At 38.9% G+C, this 27463-nt stretch overlaps 1 protein-coding gene across 1 annotated transcript in view; it reads left to right on the forward strand.

Annotated features, from left to right (window-relative positions):
• The window catches only part of LOC150109589 (inositol-trisphosphate 3-kinase homolog), a 308848-nt gene that overhangs the window by 130861 nt on the left and 150524 nt on the right, over positions 1 to 27463 (forward strand). The window contains exon 2 of the mRNA XM_090409129.1: positions 21489 to 21743. Within this exon, the coding sequence (XP_090265255.1) occupies positions 21489 to 21743 (255 nt within the window). The remainder of the gene's footprint in view (positions 1 to 21488; positions 21744 to 27463) is intronic.

Below are 27463 nucleotides of genomic sequence, written 5' to 3' on the forward strand. Positions count from 1 at the left end.
TGAAACAATTGCATCTTATTAATGAGTATCAGGGAGAAACTATTAACAGCATAAACCGTGTAGCTCCGTGGATGTGGTGTTTGTACACCACGGCGCTCAACCGCACGAAGGAAGACTTTATTTCGAATCTAGTCGTCGACTAGAGGAAATTTTTCTAAGCTTTTTTTTGACCGGTTCCCGAGTTAGTCTATCTCTGGTACGGGCAGGTGGGATTTTTCTCCTGGAAACATTATTTCAGACATTAAATATATTGTGTTAGGACCACAAGATGACGGCACTTGTTGAGCCGCCTCTCATCACTGCGTGCCGCTTAATTAGTGATAGCCTTGGGCCAGCTATCGCTGATTGGCTGCCAGTGGAGATTGAACCCCACTCATCTATCTCCAAAAGTTAGATAGGGCTAAACAGCCTTGCCTACTGCCTATATGGGAATAAAAAGGCGTTCGCCGATTTTTTTTACGAAAAATCACATCCTTATAAATCAGAGGCCTTTGATAAATTGTCACGTGACAAGTGGTAATTAAATTGGAACGCATGTGGCTAAACAGAAGATTAGTGCACTGGATAGGAGGACTGGCTATCTGATAGGTATCAGTGAGTTTTTTATGGAGGAGCGATATCCGAGAAGAGCAAAGTTAATAGTGATGCATCACTAGCATCACTAGTAACTTTGTCTGGGTTGTAGATGGGATGTAGAGTACACAGTTGGTGGAAAGATCTTGGAAATGGTAGAGGAAACGAGAGATCTGGGAGTGATTGTAGACAAGGACCTAAAATTGTGAGGACAACATAGCAGATAACGGAAATGATGCAGAGGACAACCTTATAACATCTTTACTGTTACGTTCCCTTGTATAAGGCTTTGATCAGGCCACATATGGATTACTGTGCACAGATTTGGTTAGCCACCATCCTGGTTTTCAAAAAGACGAAGTATTGCAAAAGGTTCAGATGGTTTCTGGTCTGTGGAATGGTGTGTGTGAAGATAGATTGAGAAAATGCGAAGGAGGAGAGGGGATATGATTGAGACATATGATATGTTAAGAGGTTATTACCAGATTAATGTCAGGGAGGTTTTGCACAGAATGGGTGAAGATAGGGAAAGAACAAGACATCAAACCTGGAAGCTGTGTAAGGAATGTGAGCAATGGGATGAGGAGCAGTTTTTTTCCATGGAGAGTGGTGAGTGATTGGAATGCATTGCATTGCCCGAGGGTGTGCTGAGCATGGAGACAGTGAACATATTTAAGATGCTGTAAGATAAACTGTGTGTAATAGTGGGACCTCAAGCAATGAGTTTTTTTTTGACTCTGTGGAGGTTTCAGTAATAATCATTATTATTATAAATCATTGAGACTATTAATCTATATAAATAACCATAATAGCAGATTCATGACCCACATGTCGATGCCCATACTAGTGTTATAACGTCTTCCTTCCTTCAACTGATTTATGTGATTTTATATAACTGTATTGATAAGACCCTTTCTTGATAACACGTGATGCCTCTGGTTAACAAGAGAATTGGCTCTGGGATAAGTCAATCCCAATGTCTCAGAGTCCTGAGATCAGTTTCTCAAGAAGTTCTATGATATTTATATTTTGGGACTGCGCCTCTTAGGGCTAACGAATTTTTATAAGTTATATTAAAACAGATGATCTCAGGGAGGAACACAAGTGATATCCTAAATCTGCAGGCATGGCCAAGGTCTTATTCCTTAATTCCCCACTGAGGTTCTCATTAATCTTTTTATGAGTGGTGCATCAGATTCCACACACAGACAACTTGATTAGATTTAAGAAAACAAAGGTTTAATGAACATTATATATATGATACATACAGATTAGAACACTACACAATTTCAGTCAATGGTTAATATATTAAGATATTAAAACTCTAACTGGGCCCAATAATTTCCATGCTTAGTATTATCAATGATATTAACCAATAAATTTTCTTACAAGGCTAGATACATGTGGCAATAATCCCTTCTAAACTAAATACTAACAGACTATCTTGGATATCAGCATTATCATTTAAATTCAATACAACATTGTAGTAGTAATATCATTTAAACCTCAATGCTAATCTTCAAAACCTTTTGTGAATCATCTCAATATTCTCCTAGTTAGTACAATAACTCAGCACTGCTACGAAACTACAATATTTTATTGTTCAAGATTTTATTATCGCTACATTCCTGTCTTATGTTATCATTAATGCTCTCTCTTTAAATTGAACACTTAACCAAATTCCTTTCCACAGCTAGCGATGAAAGGTTTCTACTTATCTATCTCGGAGGTCATCACCATTGTTGTCTTGTTGGAAGCTGGCTCTCTTCAATAGAATTCCCCTTTTCCTTTCCTTAACTGAAAACAGTGGCAAGTGGTTCTCCAGGCTGTCGACAATTCTCCTCGACCTCCGTACGATGAAAGCATGGCCCTCCTTCTATGGATGGATGGCTGGCTCAGCTGTAGATATACAGGCCTTTGGATCTATTGTCTCCACTGATGCATCATCCAACCAGCTCCAGAGTGGAGGCTCTGCCACCTTCGTCCAGCCTATGACCTCGAGAATCCCAATGCGCGACAATCCAGGAACAAAAGAGAGTGGGCGGGAGTGCTCTTGACCTTCTTATTTCCTGCTGGTCACGGGGATTCCCGCACTCTACGATATCCACATAAACGTCGAAAGCCTTGCTCACGGGGATCAAACGTCTTAGCGACCATCTTCTCTTTCATCCCTCTCCTGCACCGTTGGTATGTGATCGACGGGGCAAAACCGTCCTTCTGCTCTGGGACTTTGAGTGACACTCCCTTCCAATCGTTACGCAAGTCATGCTGCAATGGTCTGAAAGCTTGACCGATCCACCCAAGCTGAAGGGTGGGACAAAATTGCCACATGGAACTCAATTCAAACAAAGACGGCAGGACCCTGACTTTGATTGATACTGGTATTGTGATGACGAAGGCATATCTTATGCCTTCGTCATCACAATAATGGACAACTTACGAACAACAAATTTTAATGTTGGAAGATTATTTTTCACTTGGTTAGAGTATAATAAATTTAGTTTAATCCTTTATCCAAGTGTGAGCAAACAAAGTTTGCGCCTGAAAGTATCTTCAGGACTGGGGTAAGGTGGTACAACACCAGGCCAACTCGTTGCAAAGGTGGAGCAAGCTACCAACACTCCTGTCTCAGTATCTCCCATAATGCAAAACACATCTCCTTGCAGATATGTCTAATGTTATGCATTAAGGGAAGGGCCACTACCCAGACTAGTTTCGACCTTTATTGAGGTCTCTTCAGTGGGAGCCAGGCCCAAGCTGGGATACCAGGCAGAAGCATTCGTAGGTCATCTCCACCTATAGGAGTTGCCAAATGGTGTGCCACCCTTTTTTTAATAAATTACTCTGGATTTAGAGAAAGATGTTGGAAGATTATTTTTCACTTGGTTAGAGTATAATAAATTTAGTTTAATCCTTTATCCAAGTGTGAGCAAACAAAGTTTGCGCCTGAAAGTATCTTCAGGACTGGGGTAAGGTGGTACAACACCAGGGCAACTCATTGCAAAGGTGGAGCAAGCTACCAACACTCCTGTCTCAGTATCTCCCATAATGCAAAACACATCTCCTTGCGGATATGTCTAATGTTTCCCTTAATGCATAACATTAGACATATCTCCAAGGAGATGTGTTTTGCATTATGGGAGATACTGAGACAGGAGTGTTGGTAACTTGCTCCACCTTTGCAACGAGTTGTTCTGGTGTTGTACCACCTTACCCCGGTCCTGAAGATACTTTCAGGCGCAAACTTTGTTTGCTCACACTTGGATAAAGGATTAAACTAAATTTATTATAAACAAATTTTAATGTAAACTATACAACATTTGACACATTTACTTAGTTGCAATCACGAGGACCCTGACCTTGATTGATACTGGTATTGTGATGACAAAGGCATATCTCATAGATTACTTGCTAACAACATAATTTAATGTGAATTATACAATATTTTATACACTTACTCAGTTGTATACTTAGACAAGAAAAACTGTATAGTATGTAACTTGGATATATTTACAAGGTTACACTACAGTATACTCAGAGATAAACACGTGTATTTATTCAATCTCTAGTTTTGATTGTTAAATTATGAAGAGATTGGAATTTCTATATTCTCAATCTATCACAATTTAATACTGGCATAGTATGAAAGCAACTCAAATATGAGTAATAAATACAAAAGTAATGCCATTTTTTTTTTTTTTCCTTAGAAAATATAATACAACAATAGCTTTTGCATGTATTTTTCTAGCATTGTAATTTTTCACCAGTCTTTATTCTATTTTCACTAAATGAGAAGCTATATGCTGACCCCATAAGTCTTTACTTGGACTTTGAAATAATGAATAAACTAGTTGTTTCTGCTCACTGTCATCCACAATACATGACAAATAGAGAGAACTAGGGGTCACCCATGGAAGTTGTGTAAGAATGTAGTTATCAAGGATGTGTGGATTAGTTTTGCTTGGAGAATGTGAATGAGATTGACAGATATAATAGGTTTTGTGTATATAAAGGATAGTGTGGATCTCTCATGGATACACTCATATACTAATATAGTGCATCCTTTAAGAAAGACTCATCTTTATCACCTGTTTCAAGCAATTGATAGTCACAGGTCTGATGAAATTGAAGCCATTACCTTTATTTTCTCATTATTGATAATCAAACCTAATTGACTCTCAGCATTATCGATTGCAGCAGTCAAGGAGTTCATTTTCTGCACATTTGTGATTTAAGGCAAAATTGTCAGCATAACCCAGATCATTGTCCTAAGATCCTTAGACTACCAGTCCTTGTTTATCACAAAACCAATTAGAAGACTAAATAGAAAAGGTTGACAGGACTCACTCCTCTCTTACTTCAGTTATTTTAAACCATTCACTATATATTTTATCAATCTTAATACAACAAGCCTCATTGTTATCATAATATTGAGTGATACCTCCAAGGATTCATTGCGGGAGGGAACCCCTCACTGCCTCAACTACTTAATCCTCCCAATTACTTGCAGTGATGCTCTACTGTCCACCACCAACAACAATAATAGTATTTTTTGTCTGTAAATTGTGTGTGTTCTCTTGGTTAACTTGCCTTCAGTTGACAAAAAGTCGTATCTGGATCTTTTCCAATCAAAATATAAAACAGTCATAATGATATTAAGTTTGTCAAGTATTCCATAAGCTCTTACAATCTTCCATAACTTTTGATGCCATAACTTTTCAATCAAAAGCCTTTTTGAAGTTAACAAAAAATGAATGCAGTTTCTGAAATTTTAAAAATATCTCAAGAATCTGCCTTATTGAAAATATTTGATCTGTGCAGCTTCTTCTGAATCCACCTTGCTAATCTCTAAGTTCCTTTTTAACTAGATCCTTTATCTGTTAAATATAGCAATACAGTGGATCTTACTTGGATTAGACAATAAGCTATTTTCATAATTCTCAAAAGTTAAGCAATCTTTTTTTTTTTTTTAATTTTAAATGTTCTAAGTTATTATTATTATTCAGGTCTCCATGGAGACAAGACTCTTCGTGGGAGGTCCTTTCTAAGAAACACAATCTATCATACCACTCCTTAAACGCATTGACCATTCTCGATCTCACCACTCCATCAGGCTATGCATTCCATGGTTCAACCACCCTCCATGCAAAGAAACCACTCCTCATCCTCTTTCTCACAGTTTCCTTTCGTAACTTTCAGGGATGGCCCCTTGTCATGACTCCTTCCCGCTGTTCAACCAAGCAAAGGAACTCTCCAGTGTCAACCCTGTAACCACCTCTCAACAGTTTAAAAGTCTCAATCATATCGCCTCTAATTCTATCCATCAAACTCTGCAGTCCACACTCTCTCAGCCGATCCTCATAACTAACATTGTACAGTCCTGACATCATCTTTGTTATCCGCTTTGTACCCTTTCCACAGTTAATTTATCCCCTTCAAATCCTGGGGACCAGATCTGAGAATATTCTTATCAGGGTCTTATACAATGGAATGATAACCATTTTATCTCTGCAGGTCAGTGTCCTTCTCATTATTGCAGCAATCCTCTGTGTTAGCTTCACTACCTTTTACAATATGTCCCCTAAATTTCAGTCCTCTATCAATCACCAACCCCAGATCTCTTGTCTCCCATACTTCCTCCAGTACAACTCCTTCCATAGAGTATGCAGTGTCCCATCGATGTTTACCAAACCTCAAAACCTTACATTTTGCTGCATTAAACCGATACCCATATTCATTTGCCCATCTGTCTAGCTTATTCAAATCCTCTTGCAGGGCTACCACATCTGCACTATTACTAATAAGCCTTCCCAGCTTCGCATCATCTGCAAACAACTGAATATCCCCTTGCAATCCACTGAAAATGTCATTGATATAAAGGTTAAACAATATAGGTCCCACTTGTAACCCTTCTGCCTCTTTGATACTGCTCCACCACACACTACTCTCTGATACCTATCGGACAGCCAATCTGATTCCAGTTGACAAATCTGACATCCAGACCCATGTGCTGTACCTTGAATATCAGCTTATCATGTAGCACCCTGTCCAATGCCTTTTGCTAAGTTTAGGAAAATGGCAGTATATGCCTTTCTCTCATCTAATGTTTTTGTAACTTTATCATAAAAAGCCATCATATTGCTAAAACAAGAGCACCCCTTCACAAATCCATGTCGACTCTCACAGATAACATTACATTCATCTGCCCAATGCTGTATACGGTCCTCCACTACTTTCTCCAAGATCTTACAAACTACTGATGACACACAAACTGGCCTATAATTAGACACTTCTAGTCTGCTACCACCCTTATGCAATGGCATTATCTTACCTTTCTTCCATTCGATGGGCACCTTTCCCACAGCATGACTTTCATTGAAAAGACAGGTCAAAGGCGTTGTCAGTTCCTTAGCACATTCTCTCAAAACTCGTGGTGAAATACCATCCAGTCCCACCGCTTTACTAACATCTAGAGTACTCAGTATGTGGGAGACATTTGCCTCCTGCACCTCTAAACCTCGAACCTGCCCTATCTGTCTAGTATTAAAATAGATTCCTCCAGGATGAAATACTCCAATAAAGTGTTCATTGAACAATTCTACTATGTCCTCCTCATAACATTACATTCATATCAGTCACTCTATTCCCATTTTTATCCCACAATGTCATTCTTCCACAGTCATTTCTCCTCCTACTGGCCACATTGCTAAAAAATTCCCTAGGATTTTCCTTGGATCTAAGAGCCAAACTTTTCTCATATTCCAGTTTTGCCTTCCTTACCATACTAGTCACTCACTCCTCTGGCCTGTCTCTTATATTCTTCATGCATCTTCTCTTCACCTGTCTCCTTATATCTCTTCCAGAGCCTCTTTTTCACATGCAGTTCCTGTTTAATATTGTTTGTCCTCCACTTTACTCCAAATTGTGTCCTCTTCTTCACTCGTGGAATACAGCTTACCATTGCTGCTAACAAATATTCCTTCACAATTTCCCAAGCACTAATGATATCCCAGCCTTCCAATTCCTCCCTCTACGAAACTTCAAGTTGACGTCTAAGACTATTATAATCACCTGTCTTATAATTCCACATATGTTCCTGTCTCTTTGATTCTCCTGCATGTCTATTCATTTTCCAAGTCAAAACCATATGGTCACTCTCTCCAACTGGTGGGAGAGATGTTGTCTCAGTTATTATCAGTTCTTCTGATGCTATAACCAAATTCAAAACTCTTGAACCTCTTGTTCCCTCTGTTACATGTTGCCTAAAACATTTGTCCCTCAAGAATTCTAGAAATTCCATTCCCTTATTGCTACATGCATCTTCCTCTCCCCAATTTATACTGCTGTAGTTAAAATCTCCCATGAGAATCATTCTTCTTGCACTTGCCACGCTCAACTGTATAAACATTTCCTGGTCCCCACCCTCTGTGCTCCTTGGTCTGTAGCAACACCCTACTAAGTATCCTGTCTTTCCCACCTCCACCTCACACCGTATGCTTTCAAAATCATTAGTGTCATAGCTTTCCAAAGCCTCCACTCTTAGAGGGCATAGGTCGCTTTCCCTTCCTATTCTTAGTGGGATAGAATGTGTAGGTTTTAGTGTGTTTAGGAGGGACAGAGAGAATAAAATGGGAGGAGGGGGTGTTATTGATGATAGCTGATGAACTGCAGCCAAGGAGAATTGAAGTTGTATCGCAGGATAGTGAAAGGAGCTCATTTGAGGCTATTTGGTGTGAGATTGAGACTGGCAGAATAAAATACATAGTTGGGTGCTGCTATAGACCAGGTGATGGAATAGATGGTGGAGATAGTATGCATAAACAAATTGATGAAATGAGTGGAAGGAGGGTAATTATTATGGGGATTTCAACTATGGTAACATTGATTGGAAGGAGGAGAGGACACATGTGAGGAAGGAAAAGGATTTTATTCAATTGTTAAGGGATAACTATCTGAGACAGCATGTAATTGAAAATACTAGGGGTGTGAGAGTGCTTGACCTGGTAATAGCATCTGAGAATTTGACTGTAATGAATATGACCATGTTGCCACCTATTAGTGAGAGTAATCATAAGGTCTTGGCCTGGGAGGTGGCTAAAGGTGTGAAATTATTGATTAAAACAGGGTATATTTGGAATTACCGTGCTGACAAGTTTGACAAGCTTAGGAGATTGCTTGGATCAGTGCCATGGCATGTACAACTGCAAGGGCTGGACGTCGATAGAGCATGGGAAGTGGTCAAGGAGCATTTACAGGAGGCTATGGCTGATTGTATACCTAGGGTCCGAATAGTAAAACAAGTAGGGGTTAAATGGATGAATAACACCATTAAGCTTGAGCTGCAAAAAAAGAAACAACTGTGGAGGGAATTTAAAGAAAGGGGTGACCTGCAGGCACACGAACGGTATAAAGTGCAGGCCAGAAGGGCAATGAGTGTGGTAAAACAGCAAAAGCCGATTATGAAAGGAAACTAGCTATGCAAGCAAAAGAGAATCCCAAACAGTTCTTTCAATATGCTGCAAGCAAGAAAAAAACTGTACATGGCAATATGATTTTAAGGAATGACGATGGTAAGGAGGTCACTGAACCAGTCGATATAGTGGAGTTACTGAGCGTGCACTTTGCAAAAGTATATCATCCAGGTGGTGACATTAAAAAAATGAAGGAACCATTAGTTTATACGGGAATTGTGATGAATGAAGGAGAGGTGAATAGTCTATTACAGAACCTTAATGTGAATACATCTGTGGGATTGGATGGTATACCGGCACGGGTCTTGCGTGAAGCGGCTAAGGAATTATCAGTGCCCTTGACCATGTTGTTTAATCTGAGTCTTGGGTCTGGTTTAGTTCCGAAGGCATGGAAAGAGGGGAAAATAGTTTCACTGCATAAAATAGGATCCAAGACTATGGTTGCAAATTACCGACTGATCAGTATATCAGGAGTCGTTGTCAAGGTCTTGGAGAAAGTAGTCAAGACTGCTTGATCTACCCTTTGTGAAGGTGTAGATCATGCCTCAGTAACTTGCTCAAGTTTTATAACAAGGTGACGGCAGAACTGGATAAGGGAAATGGGTTTACAGTGATACTGCTGGACCTGGCAAAAGCGTTTGACAGGATACCACATGGAATTCTAATCCGTAAATTACAACATATGGGAATGGATATAGGGTTGGTGAGATGGATAGGTGGATGGTTGATGGAGAGATATCAAAGAGTAGTTTATTCAGGAGTAGAGTCCAAAAGACGGCCTGTGACTAGTGGTGTGCCGCAGGGTTCTGTTCTTGGACCACTGCTGTTTAATCTGTTCATTAACGATATAGGGAAGGATCTGAGTGGAACAGTTCATTTGTTCGCTGATGATGCAAAGTTGGGTAGGGCGATAGTGAATGCAGAAGATGTCAAAGTCTTGCAGGATGACTTTTGGAGTTCTGGGCTAAGGAGAATGGATGTCAATTTAATGTGACAAAATGTAAGGTTATTCATTTTGTGGTGAAAAGATTAGCAGCAGTATACCACATTGGTGGAACTGTACTCCAAGAGATTGAGGCCAGGGACTTGGGAGTGTTGGTGGATAGGGAGATGAAGTTTAGGGGGCACATTGCAAAAGTAGCTAAATCAGCTCATCAATTCACTTGGTTGTTGAAAAATACCTTGACGAGCAGAGACAAGCAAGTTATTGTACCTCTGTACCGAGCCCTGATAAGACCTCATCTTGACTACTGTGCCTAGATTTGGTCACCTCGGTTCCTTCTTGATGGGGAGGAGGTGGAGAGGATCCAGAGGCGAGTGACTAAGATGATAGCAGGTCTATGGAATGAACCATATGAGAACAGGTTGAAGATTTGTGGGTTGCAGAAACTAGTTGATAGGCAGAAAAGGGGAGATATGATTGAGACATTCAAATTGCTAAAAGGATTCTATAGGATTAATTCAGAGGATATTTTTGAGATCAGGACTGGTGGTGGGAGAACTAGGGGACACCTATGGAAGCTGGGCAAGAGTGTGGTTAGCAGGAGTGTTAGAGCTGGGTTCTTTACTTTTAGAGTTGTAAATGAGTGGAATAAGCTGCCAGAGTCTGTTGTGGGTGCTATGACAGTGAGCAAGTTCAAGGCAAGGTATGATAGATACTGTGAGAATGTCGAATAGTTGTGTGGATATGATGTTTAGGGCCTCCCTCGATGAGTTCGAGGACTCCCTGGAGTAGCCCGAAATAATAATTCTGCCGAAAAATGCTGTACCCTGCTACTTCTGTTCCTGTTACTATATCCTCTTCTGTCAACCACGTCTCGGTGATCCCAATAATTTTTCGCCATGCTGATGCTATCAGTGCCACCAATTCCTCTCCCTTATTTCAAATACTCCTGGCATTAGTATAAAGTATAAAAATGTCATTGTTTCTTTACCCAGCATTATCCCCTCTAGACTCCACTGTGCTCAACGTTACCTGATGTCGTCTCCCTTCTCCCAAGTATCCATTCCCACAAGAGGCCACCCCTGCTACGATTCACACTGGGACAAACTGACTCGTCCAGAACAGCAATCTCTCCAGATGCCTACTTCCTTCCTCATTCAAATGCAAGCAGTCTCTTGCATACAGTTCCTCTCTGCCCTCAAATGCACTCCAAGCATCCACATATTCCAACCCTCTCTTCTGACACATTCTCGCTATTATGCCATTCAATATCACTGCTGTTCTGCTCAGCTCGTCTTTATCATATCTAGGCAACACACACACTGTATTTCCTCTCTGTGTCTTTTGTCTTCTTACCACCTCAAGCAAGAATCTCATATCTCTCACTGCCCTATTTACACCACCACTCAAGTCATTTGTTCCCACCATCACAATCATCTCATCCATGCTTTCACCTCTCTTAACTGCCAAAGTCACACTTTCTATCTTTCCTCCTAGCAAACACTCCTCACGCATCCTATCTTGAACACTACGAATCATTGAGTCCTCCATACATTGCACCTCTTACCACCCTATTCCTCGATTGCTCACATGCATCCCTCACTCTCTCCTGTAGCAGTTTCTCTCTGTGCTCCCCTACTCACCTGCTTCCTTGACATCACTCTATCCCTGTGTTCCCTTGCATTCCTCTCATTCCCTCTCTCCTGCTGTTTCCATTCTTTCCTCTTCTATCATTCCTATATCTGACACTCATTCCCTCTCTTCCACTTATCATATTCTCACCTCTTCTATCATTCATACAACTCTCTCTCATTTCCTCTTCTATCACTCCCATAACTCTCTCTCATTCCCTCTCTTATACTGTTTCTATTCTTTCTTCTTCTACCATTCCCATAACTTTCTCATTTCCTTTCCTCTATTCCTATTCTCACCTCTTCTCTCATTCCCATAACTCTCTCTCTCTCACTCCTCCTCTGATTCACCTTGCATTCGTCTCTCTTCCATCCGCCTAATCTCATCTTTCACACTTCTCATCTCATTCCCCAGACATTCCACCTACTCTTTCAGCTCATCTCTCTCTCTCTCTCTCTCTGTAAGTCTGCCACTCTTGTTTGCCATTCATCCTCCCAATTGAGACTATCTCCTAAAACCTCAGAATCATCCAACCTTTCCATACTCCCCACTCTTATTTTATTGTTACTTCCCTCGCCTTCTATCATACTAGTCATCTCTCTACGTGGTGGAGAATCTCCAGTCTCTGACTCAACGAGGTCGGTTATAGTCTCAACAAGGTCAGTTAAGGGAATATCTAAATCACCAAGTTCCTCCCATTGCCTGCATTTTGCGCACATACATTTCCCCCCCCCCCCCCTTCTCTCTCTCTCTCCTGCCACATATACATTCCGCAAGTCCTGCATGCTACAAAATCCCGTATGATATCGCGCAAAATGAAGTCCTTAAATAGAGGGAGGGGGGGACTTGGCGATTCGCCATTTGCAATTTTAACAGCCGCTGCCGCCATTATTCAAAATAGTGTCAAAAAATAAACGCTAATAAGTAACTATAAGAAAAAGTACAAACAATTACAAACAGATATTGAAGTACACTAGATATAAATAAATAAAATGAAATAACTAAATAATGAAAACTTAGCCTTCGTCTTGTCTTCCACCGTTACGCATTCGGTTCCGACCCAGTCTTCTCGTTAACCAAAATATATAATATCGCGACAACAACTAACTTCAAAGAAACAACCACTGAAGGACACTCATATTCCAGAAACAACTTAGCACTACAAAAACTTAGAAAAAAACGACCTATTCACCGATTAAAAAGCACTTTCTTCAGCACCGCTCAAATTTAAGTTATAAGTAAAGTTCCAAGATATACTGTTAGCCATGTGACTATATTCTATCTCATTTAGCATCTCTTCAGTAATGTCATCCCATGCTTTAAATAAATAAATTAAAATTTCATGATTTATGAAATTTTAATTTATTTATAGCCATTCTGACTTCAGATGATGTAATGGGACCAATGTTAAATCAGGAAGTGGAACTACTATAGTTTATTTACTAAGGTAACTGCATTGCAAGAATGAATATTGTTTTAAAAGATTATCAAAATGCTCTACCCACCTCATCATAATAACACCTTGCTCTTCAGTTCTGTTTTATTTTTATCTTTTAATGAATTCACTTAATCTCTTTTTTATATATCTTATTAATAACTTCATATAATCATTTGGGGGTCTCTGCCATGCAATTAAACTAAGTTTTTATTTTCCGCTGTACATTTACTCGTTTGTTATATCTGTATACCTTAGTCTCTTCTCATTATTTAGTTGCTTCTCTAGTCTCTTCCTGCATTCTCTTCTTTCTGTGGTTAACTGCATTGTTTCACTGCTAAAATAGTTCTTTTTCAGGGGTTAGGGAGAAGCAAAAACTATTTCACTGCTGAAATAGTTTTTGCTTCTCTCTAATCACTGAAATAGACTGATTAATTTCAAACACAGCCTTCTTGAGGTAATCCTGCACATTTTCTACATCATGATCTTCAGTGCCAGCGCTAGGGTATTTGCCTCCCCGCATGCAATTTCTGTCTAAGTGCCCCTGTAACGATCCGGGTGTGTGTGGTTCTTTTACGATAATAAAAATTTAAATTATTTGAAATTTCTTAAATAAATTTTGACAAAACAGCCACATGCTGATTCGCTAAATGGAACGAACCGTTCCATTTAGCGAAACGTTCACTAAAAGGAACGTTCACTGCTCGCTACAGTAACAGGTAAGATTAATAGTATTCTTAAAACAATTGAAAAGTTAGGGAAAGAAATTATTGGACACAATAAAATTAAGAATATCGAAAGGACTTTGAATATTTAAATTATCCTTCCGAAAAATATCCCGGAAAGTGCATAACTTGTCATATAGTTCTATTGCATTTATGCCTTTATTGTCGCAATCCTTCAAGAGAATCTGTAAATCGTCACAATTTTTTCGTAAATCTTCGTTATTAATTTGTAGTAATCTATACAAGAAATTGAAATTATCATAATATGTTTGCAGTTGTTCAAAATGTTCTATTAACGGACACATTGCAACGTCTAGAATTTATTAATATTATTATTATTCGTGACACCGCCAAGGAGTCCGAACACTCATTGCGGGAGGACACCCACTATACAACTGTCTCCACCACTGCAACTAGTATTTTTTGTCTGTAAATTGCATGTGTTCTGAACGGCCGATTTGTCTGTATGCGGGAGATGAAAAACCCAAGTTTCCGGCAGAAAAACCCAGCTACCTCCATATGAGATAGACTAACTCACCTTCAATTGAAAAAGTTCGCATAAAGATTCCTCCCGTCACGACGAGAATCGAACTTAGGCCTATTCCAATCGAAGGGCACAATGTAACCGTCGTTCTTTTAATTGCGCTACGGAGGCGCTAGAAGTGTATAAAACACATTATTATTACCCCAAGACCTCATGGAGTCAAAGACTCATTCAACTCTAAATTTATCTTCTCATGATTGTGGCGTTTCGTCATGATGCTCGTAGTAAAATTGTCGTGTCTTCTTTCGTCGTCGAACTTCCATACCAATTTGAAATTCTTGTTCTCCATCCACCTCTTCACTCAGTTCTTTTGCCGTTTTTAGAACTTCTTTAAAATTTGTATCTGATCGATACTCTTGTAAGAATATTTTTAAGTTTTCAATAGATTCTAAAGCAAGTGTAATGTTCATATTTTTGTCTTGAAGCATTTTACTCACAGGGTTTATTCTGTTAAGTAAATCATGCCAAGTTTTAAGAGAGCAAATAAATTTGTAGTAATTTATTTTAGCACATAATGCTTCATGCTGAGTTTCTTTATTAAAATTTTGATTATTTAAAATTTCAAAAAGTGCATCATAAATTTCTCCTAACTGATATCGCAGAGGGCGGATTGCATTAATTTTACTTTCCCATCACTTTTCTGATGTCTGTTTCAATGTTAAATTTTTTGCGAACTTTAAAAGGATTGCCCAACGTTTGTGAGAGAATGAAAAGAAATTGTATATTTCATGAATAATTGCAAAGAAACTAATTGTATCTGCATTCACTTTGCTTGCATCATTAATGATTAGAGTATGGGAATGTTCCATTTTTGCAGTTGTTCCATTATTGTTGCACATAAACCACGTCCTGTGGAATCTGATGTATCTGAAAACCTAAAAAATTTTCCCTGATCTTGACAATTCCATTGTCACAGGAAACAAAGAGAATAATAATGGTCATTTGTTCTGTTTTACTTGCATCAGGTGTGCAGTCTAAAATTATGGAATAATATTTAGATTTTCGAATTGATAATAAAATTGTATCCCTGATTGCGTTACTTAGTTTCCAATATTTCATTTTGACTGTCTTTACTCAAATAGTGTACTCTGTTGTTTCATTGTAGGGCCCTTTCAACATGATTTTCCATAACGGGATCAAACTTCGCAAACAGTTCGACTGATTTTAAAAAATTGCCGTTATTCCTTTCATATAATTTATCAGATGATCCATGAAAAGTTAAATTTTGGCTACCAAGAAATTTTATAATTTCAATCAAGCATTCTAAAACACTCATCCAATGTTTGTTTTCCATTTCATACATGCTTTGAGTGTGGTAATCAATAGTAGTTTTGTTTTTTAAATTTTTATCAAGTTCCTTCCATTTTAAGAAATTTTTCATGTGAGTTAAACTAGTCTCATGTCTATGCAAAGTTATTATTATTATTCCTGACACCTCTAAAGAGTCCGAAGACTCATCGCAGGAGGACACCTACAATTGTCTCAACCACTACACCGAACCTCTACTATGAATCAGTGCCATCTACTACCTACCTCCACCACAACTGGTATTCTATGTCTGTAAATTGCATGTGTTCTGAAGGGCCGATTTGCCTGTATGCAGGATGAAAAACCCGCGTTTCCAGGAGAAATAACCCTGGCACTAGCTCCCCGTTTTCCATTTTTCTATTATAATACGTGTTGCCAAATTTACGACCATATATATCTCTGGGATATATTATATTTTTCTTTTGAATAGGCCCCATTTCAATTAAAACAACTTGTAATTTTTCATCAATATTTTCCAATTCACCTGGATCTTCTAAATTTACAGAGACTAACAATGTGATAGTTTCGTGGTCAACTACAACTAAATCTTCTCCTAACTGTTTTTCACATAAATCATGCGCTTGTTCAATAGTTGCAATAGTACTTTGATACAAACTGGATGATGTACATTGTTCATGAACTCCGATTTCTGATGTATCGAGTTGGATACGATCTGCATCAGAATATTTTAATATTTTAACAAATTTATTAAGAGCCCCAGTTTGTTTCTTAATATCTGCTTCTTTTGCAGCATGATGCTTACGATTTTGTGCACCGGATGACTTTTTTTTTTTAAATTTGAGTCCATTTCTATTTTATACCCATAAGAAATTAGTAATAATTTCTTGTTGGTATAACGACATGTTATACTTGTGGGTATAACACGACACAGAGACAAAATAATAGTCCGTACAGCACTACCGTCAGTAGCCTACTGACATGCATACCATATAGTCGTATGGTACACATGTCAGTAGGCTCTTGTTGCTAGGTAACCAGTCATATATGACTGGTTACCTGGCAACAAATGTTTTGTACAAAAATTCGTTTCTGCGCATAAAAACCATTCACCGTTTCACTTTAGATAGACTGCAGTAGACAACATTCTGCAGGCAAGCATTTAGCTTGCTTTCGCTGCAAAATTGTAAACAGCCAGCTGATCAAAGAGGCAGCAATATACAATTTTTTTAAAAATTTTTATCCAGCCTTATTTATTTTATTATTGATCATTCTAAGAATTTTTTGTTTTTATGATAATTTTGTTTCTTAAAAATGAATTTATGAACCGTGCCAGCAGCAGCACCCCCTTCGTAGCGGCGCCTGCATGCTCTTAATGCCCTGATGATCATATAGACTCGCTCTTTCTTTACAAGGGAATTTTTCAGGGTGAGTTGCCTCTGAGCAACTCATCCTGGTAAATTCTCTGTACATCCTAGTATTCTGCACAGAACCCCTTTGCTGTTAATTAGAACATGATCAATCATGTTCTTGTGGATACCATCAGATGAGATCCAGTGCACTTGTCAATATCTATGCTTGAAATAGTTGTTAGTTATTGGCAATCCACAATCCATCTAACTTATATAAATGGATGAGTATCACCATTGCTACTGCAATTGTTAATGTCAAATGGTTCAATTACTCCTGCCCAGTACCTGGAATCACTGCTAACCATGGCATTCAAAAACCCTAAAATAACTTGAAAGTTTTTCCACTTGGTTAAACTAAGGCAAGTGATGTGAAGTCATTAGCATCTATATATGAGTTGCCCAGTCTTGAAGTTACTTCATGCACAAACTTTATTATTATTATTACGTGACACCTCCAAGGAGTCCAAAGACTCATCGAGGGAGGGCACCTACTCTACTCTACAACTCTCCGTCTCCACCAACTACAGCAAACTGCACTATCTACACCAACTCCATCTACTGCCTGCTAGCACCACTAGTATTTTCACAGACAATTGCAAACATCCATACCCATGGCAGGATTCGAACCCACAGCCTTTTGTGGAGAGCAGATACACTAACCACTCTGCTAACGAGGTGGGTCGCAGCAGCATGCATGGAAGGTGCTGGACTTAAGCACGTCTGGAGCTACCTGGATCTTGGTGGTAATAGCAAATACTTAAGTGAGAACCTTGAGGACTGAGGTCGAGAAGGGTTCCATGTGAACAGCAGTTGAACATGGGTCACTCGGTCCTAAGGAATAGGAGAAATCCGTTCTGAAGCAGGACATTGCGAGAAAAAAAAAGTCCTTCCAGTAGACTGAAAGGGAATCGGGTTAACATTCCCGGACATGGAGATTGGCCAAGTGTGGTAACACAACGAAACTTGGAGAAGTCAACAGAAGTCCTGGGGAGAGTTGCCTTTTCTTTGTAAGGGTTTTGCTCCCTGGAATCGGTTTGTCCAGAGATAGGGATGCTATCCCCATATAGCACAGAGTCCTGTGGTGTCCAAAGCGCTCCTGTCAGCCCTTGAAAACCCAAGGGAGAGTGTGATTTTCATTCTGGACAATAGCCATATTTGCAGCAGGTCTCCAAGGTCAACAACCTCTAGTCGATAGAATAATGTAGGTAAGGGAAGTCTGTAAGATGGATCCATAACCTTGAGGACTGGATCAGTTAGGCTGGGGTTCAAAGCAGGTATTGCACTGCACCAGGACTGGGTGAAACTGAGCAGTGATGGAACGGTTGAGCCCGGATCAACATTGGGCCTTCTTGTGGAATGCTTCAGCTGCTCGGCGTGCCAAATGGCCATTTGGCACGATCGTATCAGCTGGTTACTAACAGCCGACACAGAACTGGCATGGACCACAGGAAATCTGTCTAATTAAAGCACAGCAATTTGCACTGGTCTTTGAGAGGTGTTGCTGCCAATGTTTTTGGCTAGTAGTTTGAATGTTTAAGTGGAAGAATATCAATGAAGATTGTTGGCAATTGGCAGGAGTAAACATGACTCCTTGAGGTGGACGTGTTGGATCAAGCCCTAGTTCAGCCAGTGAGATAACCTACAAATTCTGTTTATAAAAAAAAATCATCAGGGGAAGCCTGATGAGTGCCAACTGCACAAATTTTGAAATTCCTGGTGAACTACTCTCGTTATACCAGGTCTGGGTGGCCTTGTACAAGGATCCCGAATAGATATGCCTAGCTGCATTGCGAAGTCTGAGAAGGATTGGGCCTTCCTGCTGTTTTTTACTTGGGGAATTGCCATCCCACCTATGCACACGAGCTTATCGTAGGAAATTGGCTATCGGCCGTCTGGAGGGGTGTACTCAATTAATCCATCATCCTGCCCCAGCAAAGTACTTGTTGGGAACCTTTCTCGGAATGTCTAGCAATGGACTTCTCACTGGGGTGAGTTGGTGGTTCAATAGTATGAACCTGTGACAAATGTATTACTATGTGAGATATAACATATAAGTATGAAAATAATGAGATCCTTCTATATAGGAGTAGGTAAGCTCATAGCGCTAGATGTAAGATAGATTAAGTTAGCTGGTTAATTAGAAAACAGATCAGTATCATTAATTAGAGTAAGAAGCATGAAATATACAGAAAAGGTGCAAATTCGAGTGGTGATGAGGCCACTACAAGAAGCATCAAGGCAGCTGTTGTGACTATACGGCAGCTGCTTCCTTCACTGCACCATTTAGGTGTGATGTGCAGGCTCCAAATTGTCTGCTGATGACCTAGGTACTGCTCTGGGTGTTGTGCTTGGAAGAGCAGCTATCATACTGCGATCTATTGAGACTCATACTCTGACTCGGGGATTTGGTTTCACACCTAAAGACCATAATGAATTTCTCTGTGAGGTACTAATATGAAATTGAGATTCTTCTATAGGAGTAGGTGAGCTCATAGCTCTTAGATGTAAGATAATTTAAGCTAGCTTACAGCTAGCTTAAATTAAGTCAGGTTAGAAAAAAGATCAATGTCATTTAATTGGAGAAAGAAGTATGAAATTTATAGAGGAGGCAAGCTCGACTGTCAAAATCCGCGGTTGGCCTTGACCTGGCATTAGCGAGATCCCAGGCTCCATCGTTGCCTGCTGATGTTAATAAAAAAGGAGGCCAAGGTGGCTAGTTCATGGCCATATTATGCTTCACGTACATCTCCAATTGAATGCTTTTAGGTTCAAGATGTGGGATGACTCTGAGTGGTATTAGGTCTGGATTCCCCTGAAAAGAACTGAACATCTTTAGGTTCTTAGAGCTTGGTGGTAGGAGATTGCCCACTTAGCCAGTATCAAGAGAGTCCTGTCTGCTGATGACTAGTCGTTGCGATAGTAATCCTGCTCAGTACGAGAGGAACTGCAGGTTCGAACACTTGGTACATGTGCTTGGTCTAGTGACAGTGGTTCAAACGCTACCATCCTGTGGGATTATGACTGAACGCCTCTAAGTCAGAATCCCATCTAGCCACTGCAACAATACTTTTCATGCCTCATGTGTCGAAAGGTAGTGCTAGCAGGAGTTGCTTTCATACTGTTACGGTGCGATCGCTCTGGCGATGAGGCCACTAGAACAGAAGCATCAAGGACGCCGTTGAGACTATGCAGCAGCTGCTTCCTATGCTTCCCCATTCAGGTTTGACGTGTGGGCACCAAATCATCCACAGATGACCTAGGTACTAGTCTGGGTGTCATGCTTAGAAGAGCAGCCACTTGGATATTAAACCAAAAATATAATATCTTGGTATTTTTAATTTATCCTAATATAACTTATCATCCTTCTTAAACCTACCTAGTATGTCTTGTAGCTGGTTAAAGAAACACTAATTTTTTCCATCTTCTGAATCCTCAGTAGGAATTTGCTATGCTTGCTTTTTGGGGATGTAATAATTATGGCATCTTAACTCCTTATGATGACAAATCCAAGATTCTCATTCTTTGAATGCCCTCTGTTTCATGTGGTAAATCACTTGAAATATAATTTTTTTCTATCTCACATCATACTGCCTCAGAACCACTTCTAGTATTCTTCCACATCTCCACCTTGTTCAGACTTGATTTCTCTGCTATCATCAACAGCACTTCTCTTCCCTTTTGCTCTCCCTGTCTTCAATAAAAATACCATATCTCTCTTCTCATCACTATCATCCTCATCCAGTCATGTTTCATTGGCATCACTGATTTTGGGGAAATTCAACTGAATGCAACAATTTCATCCTTATTTCTAATAATTCCTAGCATTGCATTTGCAAACAAAGTAATTCATGGATAGGTGGTGTCATAGACTTATCCATTTTACCTGTGATCTTTAACTCCTCCATACTTTTTCTTGATCTCTCACTTTTATCAGAGCCTGTTTTTTTTTTTCCTGAGAAGCAGCTTATAGCAACCACTTCTGCAGCTATTCACTTATCATGAGCAAAATATCTTTTGGGTGTTAATTAAAAAAAAAAGTCTTCAGAATACATTAGCATACTGCAGATCTATTTGGATTGAGTGATTTAAAATTGAATGCCATTTTTTTCATTGTAAATTACTAATGGATGAATGCATGTTGTGAATCATATGAAGTGCTGTAGAGTTTATTTAATCCTATCACCGGGAATCTTGTTAAACTAAGGTAGCTGTACCTCAGGACTATTAGTGCTCACATCAAGCAGATTCACTAGTAGCAGTTGAAGAGAATAAACATCTCCTTAGTAGATGTGGCCAATCTGGTGTTTAAAGTAAATGACAGTATGGGATCTGTTCATAGTCAAAATATTAATAAAAAATTAGATAATAGTTCAGTGCTGACTAAATCATGTTACCAAGTTTGTAAGAGTTGTCAACTTTGTTCTCCTGTTAATTGTACACTAAAAGCTGCTGAGGGGAAAAAGGCTAATAGTTTTGATTTTTTGCAGGCATCAAGAGCAGGGGATAATAAAGCAATTGAACTTGCTGCAATCCTTCAACAAAAGAAACAGAACTTTAATAATAGTCATAAAAAAGGACCAAAGAAAAGGTGGAAACAATTGACTAAAAATGCCTTTTCTAGTGAAAGTAAAAAAAAGAATGTAGAAAATGGCCAAAATGTAATAAATGGTGATTCTCAGTTACTAGATGGACATGAGCATAATGATGCTGAAGATCTTTCCCTTCTTCAGTTACTGGCATTGGTAAGTATTGCATTATGTGATCAAAATCATTTTAATAATGTTAATGACAAAATACTCTAATTACATCATCTTTTTTTACTGTTTTTCTTCTTCTTCCCTTCACATATTAGGCCACTAGGTCTAATATGTGAAGGGAAGAAGTAGTTACGAATCTATCCTTAGCTCTTCTAAGCTGTATTTGTCCCGAGGATAAGGTGGCTAGCTCTGTGCCTCCCGGTGTGTCCTATGACTGTAGCCTGTGTCTTCACAGGGCCAGTTTGCCTACTTGCAGGATGAAAAACCGCAGATGAACTGAAGAGAAAAGCCCTGCTGTCCACACCCAAGACTGGCTAACTTGGCTGAGAAAGATCCTTAAGCTCCTCACGTCTGCGACGGGAATTGAACCTAGGACACTCCTTTCCCAGGCATATGGTTGCGAAGCACATAGCCACTCGGCTAACTGTGCAAACATACTGTTTTTACACTTTTTTTGACTTTAAGTTCATTCATCAACAATATGCTATACATTGTTAAAACAATGCATAGCATATAATTTTCTAAACAAATCTACTTGTGATCTTTATAACATTCTTGTTTTCATCCATATTAAAAATCTACTGTATATCTATCTAATAAGATTCTTTGACTCTCTCTTAGGATCTTTCTTTTCTTTATTGTCTTCGATTTGTAAACTATGTATGGATCACATTATTAAGGAAAGTATTAAACCTGATGATAAAATATCAGACATAAATTACTTTTTTCTGTATGCAGGTGTCATCCTCACGAGTTTAAAGCCCTTCATAAATCATTAAGATTAATTAATCAAATCGAAGAACTCCTATAAAATACCTGAAAAAGCGGCATCTTTTTATTACAGGATTTCCATGGTGTCACTCATCATGAGAGGTTTATTCTAGGTCCCATACAATCTATTGCACCTTTATAATTGTTTAATGTGTGTATTCCATGTGCTATGCAAAAGTTGCTTCACATTTCTTGATCACTACTCCCTTGCACAACTTAAAGGATGACCTCTTTTTTTTTCCCCTACTTTTTGTAAAATCATCATGTATTTGAGCATTTCTGAACAACATATATCCCAGTCATATCATATCTCCTATTTGCCTGACTCTGTAGATTACATGAAATCCCATTGCCAATGACTGGATCTGTATATACTTTAGATATGATCTGATTAGGGTTCTTTACAATGAAATCATCACATTATTTCTGCTAGTCACTGTCTTTGTTATTTCATTCCCCACACAAAAGACTGCAACACTGCCTATGTTTTGGCAAGTGGTTAAGAAGAAAGAAGCCTGTTGACTGGAGGTTGTAATCTTCTTTAGGTAAAGCTGTATAGGGAAGACTGTTCCAAATCACAGACATATATAGAATAAAAGAAGAAGATGAGAGTTTGGAGTTGGATAGTGAACAGATATTGACTAGCAGTTTCTCATGTATTTACATACATGAGGAAAATTGGTGGAATGGTGGCAGCTAGTTCAGTGGAACAGCTCCAATGAGAATACCAGTAGAAGAGGCATAAACTCTGAGAAAGTGACTGCAATAAATCTGGAGTAGGAGAAATGTCTTGAGTGAAAAAGGATACCTAGTTTTTGGGAGGCAGAAGCTGTGGCTTAGAAGCTAGAGGTGTCAGTCCAATAAGATATTTGATATTGGCAGTCCCTGTGTTATTTGTATCATTTACGTGAAATAAAACAATTGTTTTAATGGTATTAAATTTGACAAGTAATCCACACTCCACTGAAATATGGCAGTGAGATCAGTGTTTTAAGGCATTGATAGGCATACCTTGTCCCTTAGGATGTATGGATGAGCCCTGCAAGATTTGTCAAATGAAATAAAAAATAAAAAAAAAAAAAATAGGAAAGAAAAAAAATATCATCAGCAAAGCTGCAGATACTATGGTTATCAGGTAATTTTGTTGTTTATAGTTATACCACAGTTTCCTTTTAAAGATTAGATAAGAATTCAGGTTAATGATGGGTCTTGTGAATTTTTTTGAAGTTCTATGAATTTAGTACACAACTTTTCACCCCTAAAATGCATAACCCTACACTTTGCCACATTAAACTGACATTTGCTTTCCTTGGTTCATGCTTCCAGTCTGTTTAATCATCCTGAAAAAATTTAACATCTATATTCACTAATGCCTTATCCAGTTTTTGCATCATCAGCAAACAACTGAATATTTCATTGCAGATCATTAATGTACAAATTATATAATGGCCCAAGTATGGAACCCTGTTGCATAGACCTTCTACCAGACTCTACTCCTCCTGAATAAACTACCATCTATCTCTGTCAATCACCTTCTTATTGAAATTGACAACTTCACATTCATCTTAATTTGTTATTATTATTAATCAGTGCCAGATTAAACCCTGTGTAGGCCCCTAGGCAGTCGAAATCTCAGCCCCCCCCCCCTCGCAAATTATCTCCTAATATGTTTTTAATTTTACCAAACAAAAATTCTAATAAACCAGTTTTATTACACAAAACAAACATTATTATTATTATTCAGGCCTCCATGGAGTCAAAAGACTCATCGTGGGAGGTCCTTCCTAAGAAACACAAAGTCTATCATACCACTCCTTAAACTCATTGACTGTTCTCGCTCCCACCACTCCATCAGGCAGTGCATTCCACGGTTCAACCACCCTCCACGCAAAGAAATCACTCCTTACCCTCTTGCTCAGTTTCCTTTCGTAACTTCCAGGGATGGCCTCTTCTCATCACTCCTTCCCGCTGTTCAACCAAGCGAAAGAACTCCCCAGTGTCAACCCTGTAACCACCTCTCAACAGTTTAAAAGTCTCAATCATATCACCTCTCCTTCTTCTATCCACCAAACTCTGCAGTCCACATTCCCTCAGCCGATCCTCATAACTATCCTTGTACAGTCCTGAAACCATCTTTGTCATCTGTCTTTGTATCCTTTCCACAGTTAATTTATCCCCTTGAAATCCTGGGGACCAAATCTGAGAACAATAGTCCAAGTGTGGTCTGATCAGAGACTTATACAATGGAATGATAACCCTCTTATCTCTGCAGGTCAGTGTCCTTCTCATAATTGCAGCAATCCTCTGTGTTACCTTTACCACCTTTGCAATATGTCCCCTAAACTTCAGTTTTCTATCAATCATCAACCTCAGATCTCTTGTCTCCCTACTTCCTCCAGTATAACTCCTCCCATAGAGTATGCAGCATCCCATCGATGTTTCCCAAACATTAACAATTATTAATGTTATTCAACAAATAAACAATGTTATTAAACAATATTACACAATATTATTAAACAAAAAGGAATTTTTAATTTTAATAAACAAACAAAACTTCATTTCTGGAGGTTTCTCGTGTGCATGCTCTAGTGGGATAACATTAATGTAAAGTTTTCGTTTCTTTGAGTTGATTCATTTTTTCTATCTTTTGGAAACAATTACAGAAAGCTTGATTATAATTTTCTTTCAAGATCAAATCAATATTATTTTGATCCATTGTTGCAGGATCCCTAAACAGCATGGGGCCCAATAGACCGGTGCCTACTTTGCCTATTTGGTAATCTGGCACTGTTATTAATACTAACTGACCTCCATGGAGTCAGACTCATCATGGGAAGTACACTATTGCACACAATGCTCATCCAACTGTGCTTTAAACTGATTCAATGTGTCTACATTCACAATGCACTCAGGCGATGCATTCTACTTACTAACCACTCTCCATGCAAAGAACCTGCTCCTCACACCTTCCTTGTACAGTTTCTAGAAGAGATTTTCCATTCTATGAAAAATCTCTTCTATGTCAACCTGATAACTTCTGACTAGCTTATATGTCTCGATCATGCCCCCCCCCCCCTCTTCCTCCTATTCATGAGGTCATGCAATTTACATTCTCTCAATCAGTTCTCATACTCCACATTCCAAAGACCACTGACCACTTTTGTGAATCTTCTCTAGACCATTACGAACATATCTACGTCACCATGAAAACCCGGCGACCAAATCTGTGCACATTAATAAATGAGGCCTGATCAAGGCCTTATACAGTGGCATCATAATTTCTCTATTTCTGCATATCAGGATCCTCGCACATCATTGCCATTATCCAATGTGATGGCTTCGCAACATGTGCAACGTGGGCCCTGAATTTCAAGTCCTTGTCTACCATCACTCCTGATGATCTCGCATCTCCTCTACTTCCTTTAAAGTTTCCCCCTCCAAGTATATACTTTGCATCCCATCATTGTTTATCAAATCTCACAACCTGACACTTTGCAACATTGAACTGATTATTCTGCTTACCTGCCCATTCATGCAATCTATTCAAGTCCTCTTGTAAGGCCATAGCATCAGCTTGACTCTGCATTGCTCTCCCCTAGTTTTGCATCATCAGCAAACAGCTGCATATCACTAGTTATACCGATCCTAATATCATTAACATACAAATTGAACAACAATCATCTCAAAACTGACCCCTGCAGTACACAACTAGTGACCTTCCTCTTTTGGGGTACTGAATCCGCACCATGTACAACTTTCTGATAGCTATCTGACAGCCAGTCACTGATCCAACTCAGAACTCTGTTATCCAATCCTATCTGTTTCAATTTTTTTACCAACTTATGTGGCAGTCTATCAAAAGCTTTTGCAAAATCCAAGTACATCACTGTATATGCATCTTCCTTGTCCAAGGTATTTGTCACCTTGTTGGAAGTTTGGTCACCTTTACCACAAGTTGTCTCAGTCCTGAAGATACTTCAGGTGCAAACTTTGTTTGCTTACACTTGGATAAAGGATTAAACTAAATTTATTATAGTCTAACCAAGTGGGAAAAAAAAACTTTCAACATCTTTCTCTGAATCCAGAGTAATTTAATAATAAGGTGAGACACCTTTTGGCAACTCATATAGGTAAATATGACTTCTCCATTGCTTCTTAGTATCATCTCTTCCATTTTAGTATCACCTCCCTGGGTCTGGCTCTTACTGAAGAGACCTCAAGAAAGGTCGAAACCGGTCTGGGTAGTGGCCCTTCCCTTAATGCATAGCATTATACATGCACCACAAGGAGATGTGCTTTGCATTATGGGAGATACTAAGACAAGTAGTGATACAAATAATAAACTAAATTTATTATTTGTCACCTTGTTATAGTACATAAGTAAGTTAGTGAAACATGATCTGCTTATAACAAACTGCTGATAACCACAGAGAATATTGCTATTATAAACCCATTTCTGTATCCTACTTCTCACCAGTCTCTCCAGTACCTTCACTGCAACTCCAGATTGGCCTATAATTTGAAGCTACAGCCTTATCACCACCTTTTATGCAGTGGAACCATTTTACCCTCCTTCCATTCCCTTGTAACTGTGCTGTTTCAAGACTTATTAAAGAGGCATGCCAATGCTACTACCAATTCCCTGGAACATTCCCTTAAGATACATGGTGATGTGTCATCAAATCCTATCGGGTTATTGACAGAAAGTATTCCTCAAATACCTCCTGTTTATTCACAGTTAGCCATCCTCTCCTATATCCTCTATACTTAAGTTCCTCCTGATTCCACCCTGATCAGGATGAAATATAAATTGATATAAATATAAACCCTTAAAAATTGATACTGAATACCTCAACAATGTCTTCTGAAGTAGTTACCATTCTACCATTTTCACCCATTAACATCATCTTACTATGATCATTCTTTCTTCTACT

Source organism: Typopeltis vanoorti, chromosome 2 (assembly GCF_054136105.1).
Source record: "Typopeltis vanoorti isolate ZY-2024b chromosome 2, IOZ_Tvanoo_1.0, whole genome shotgun sequence".
NCBI lineage: Eukaryota > Metazoa > Arthropoda > Arachnida > Uropygi > Thelyphonidae > Typopeltis > Typopeltis vanoorti.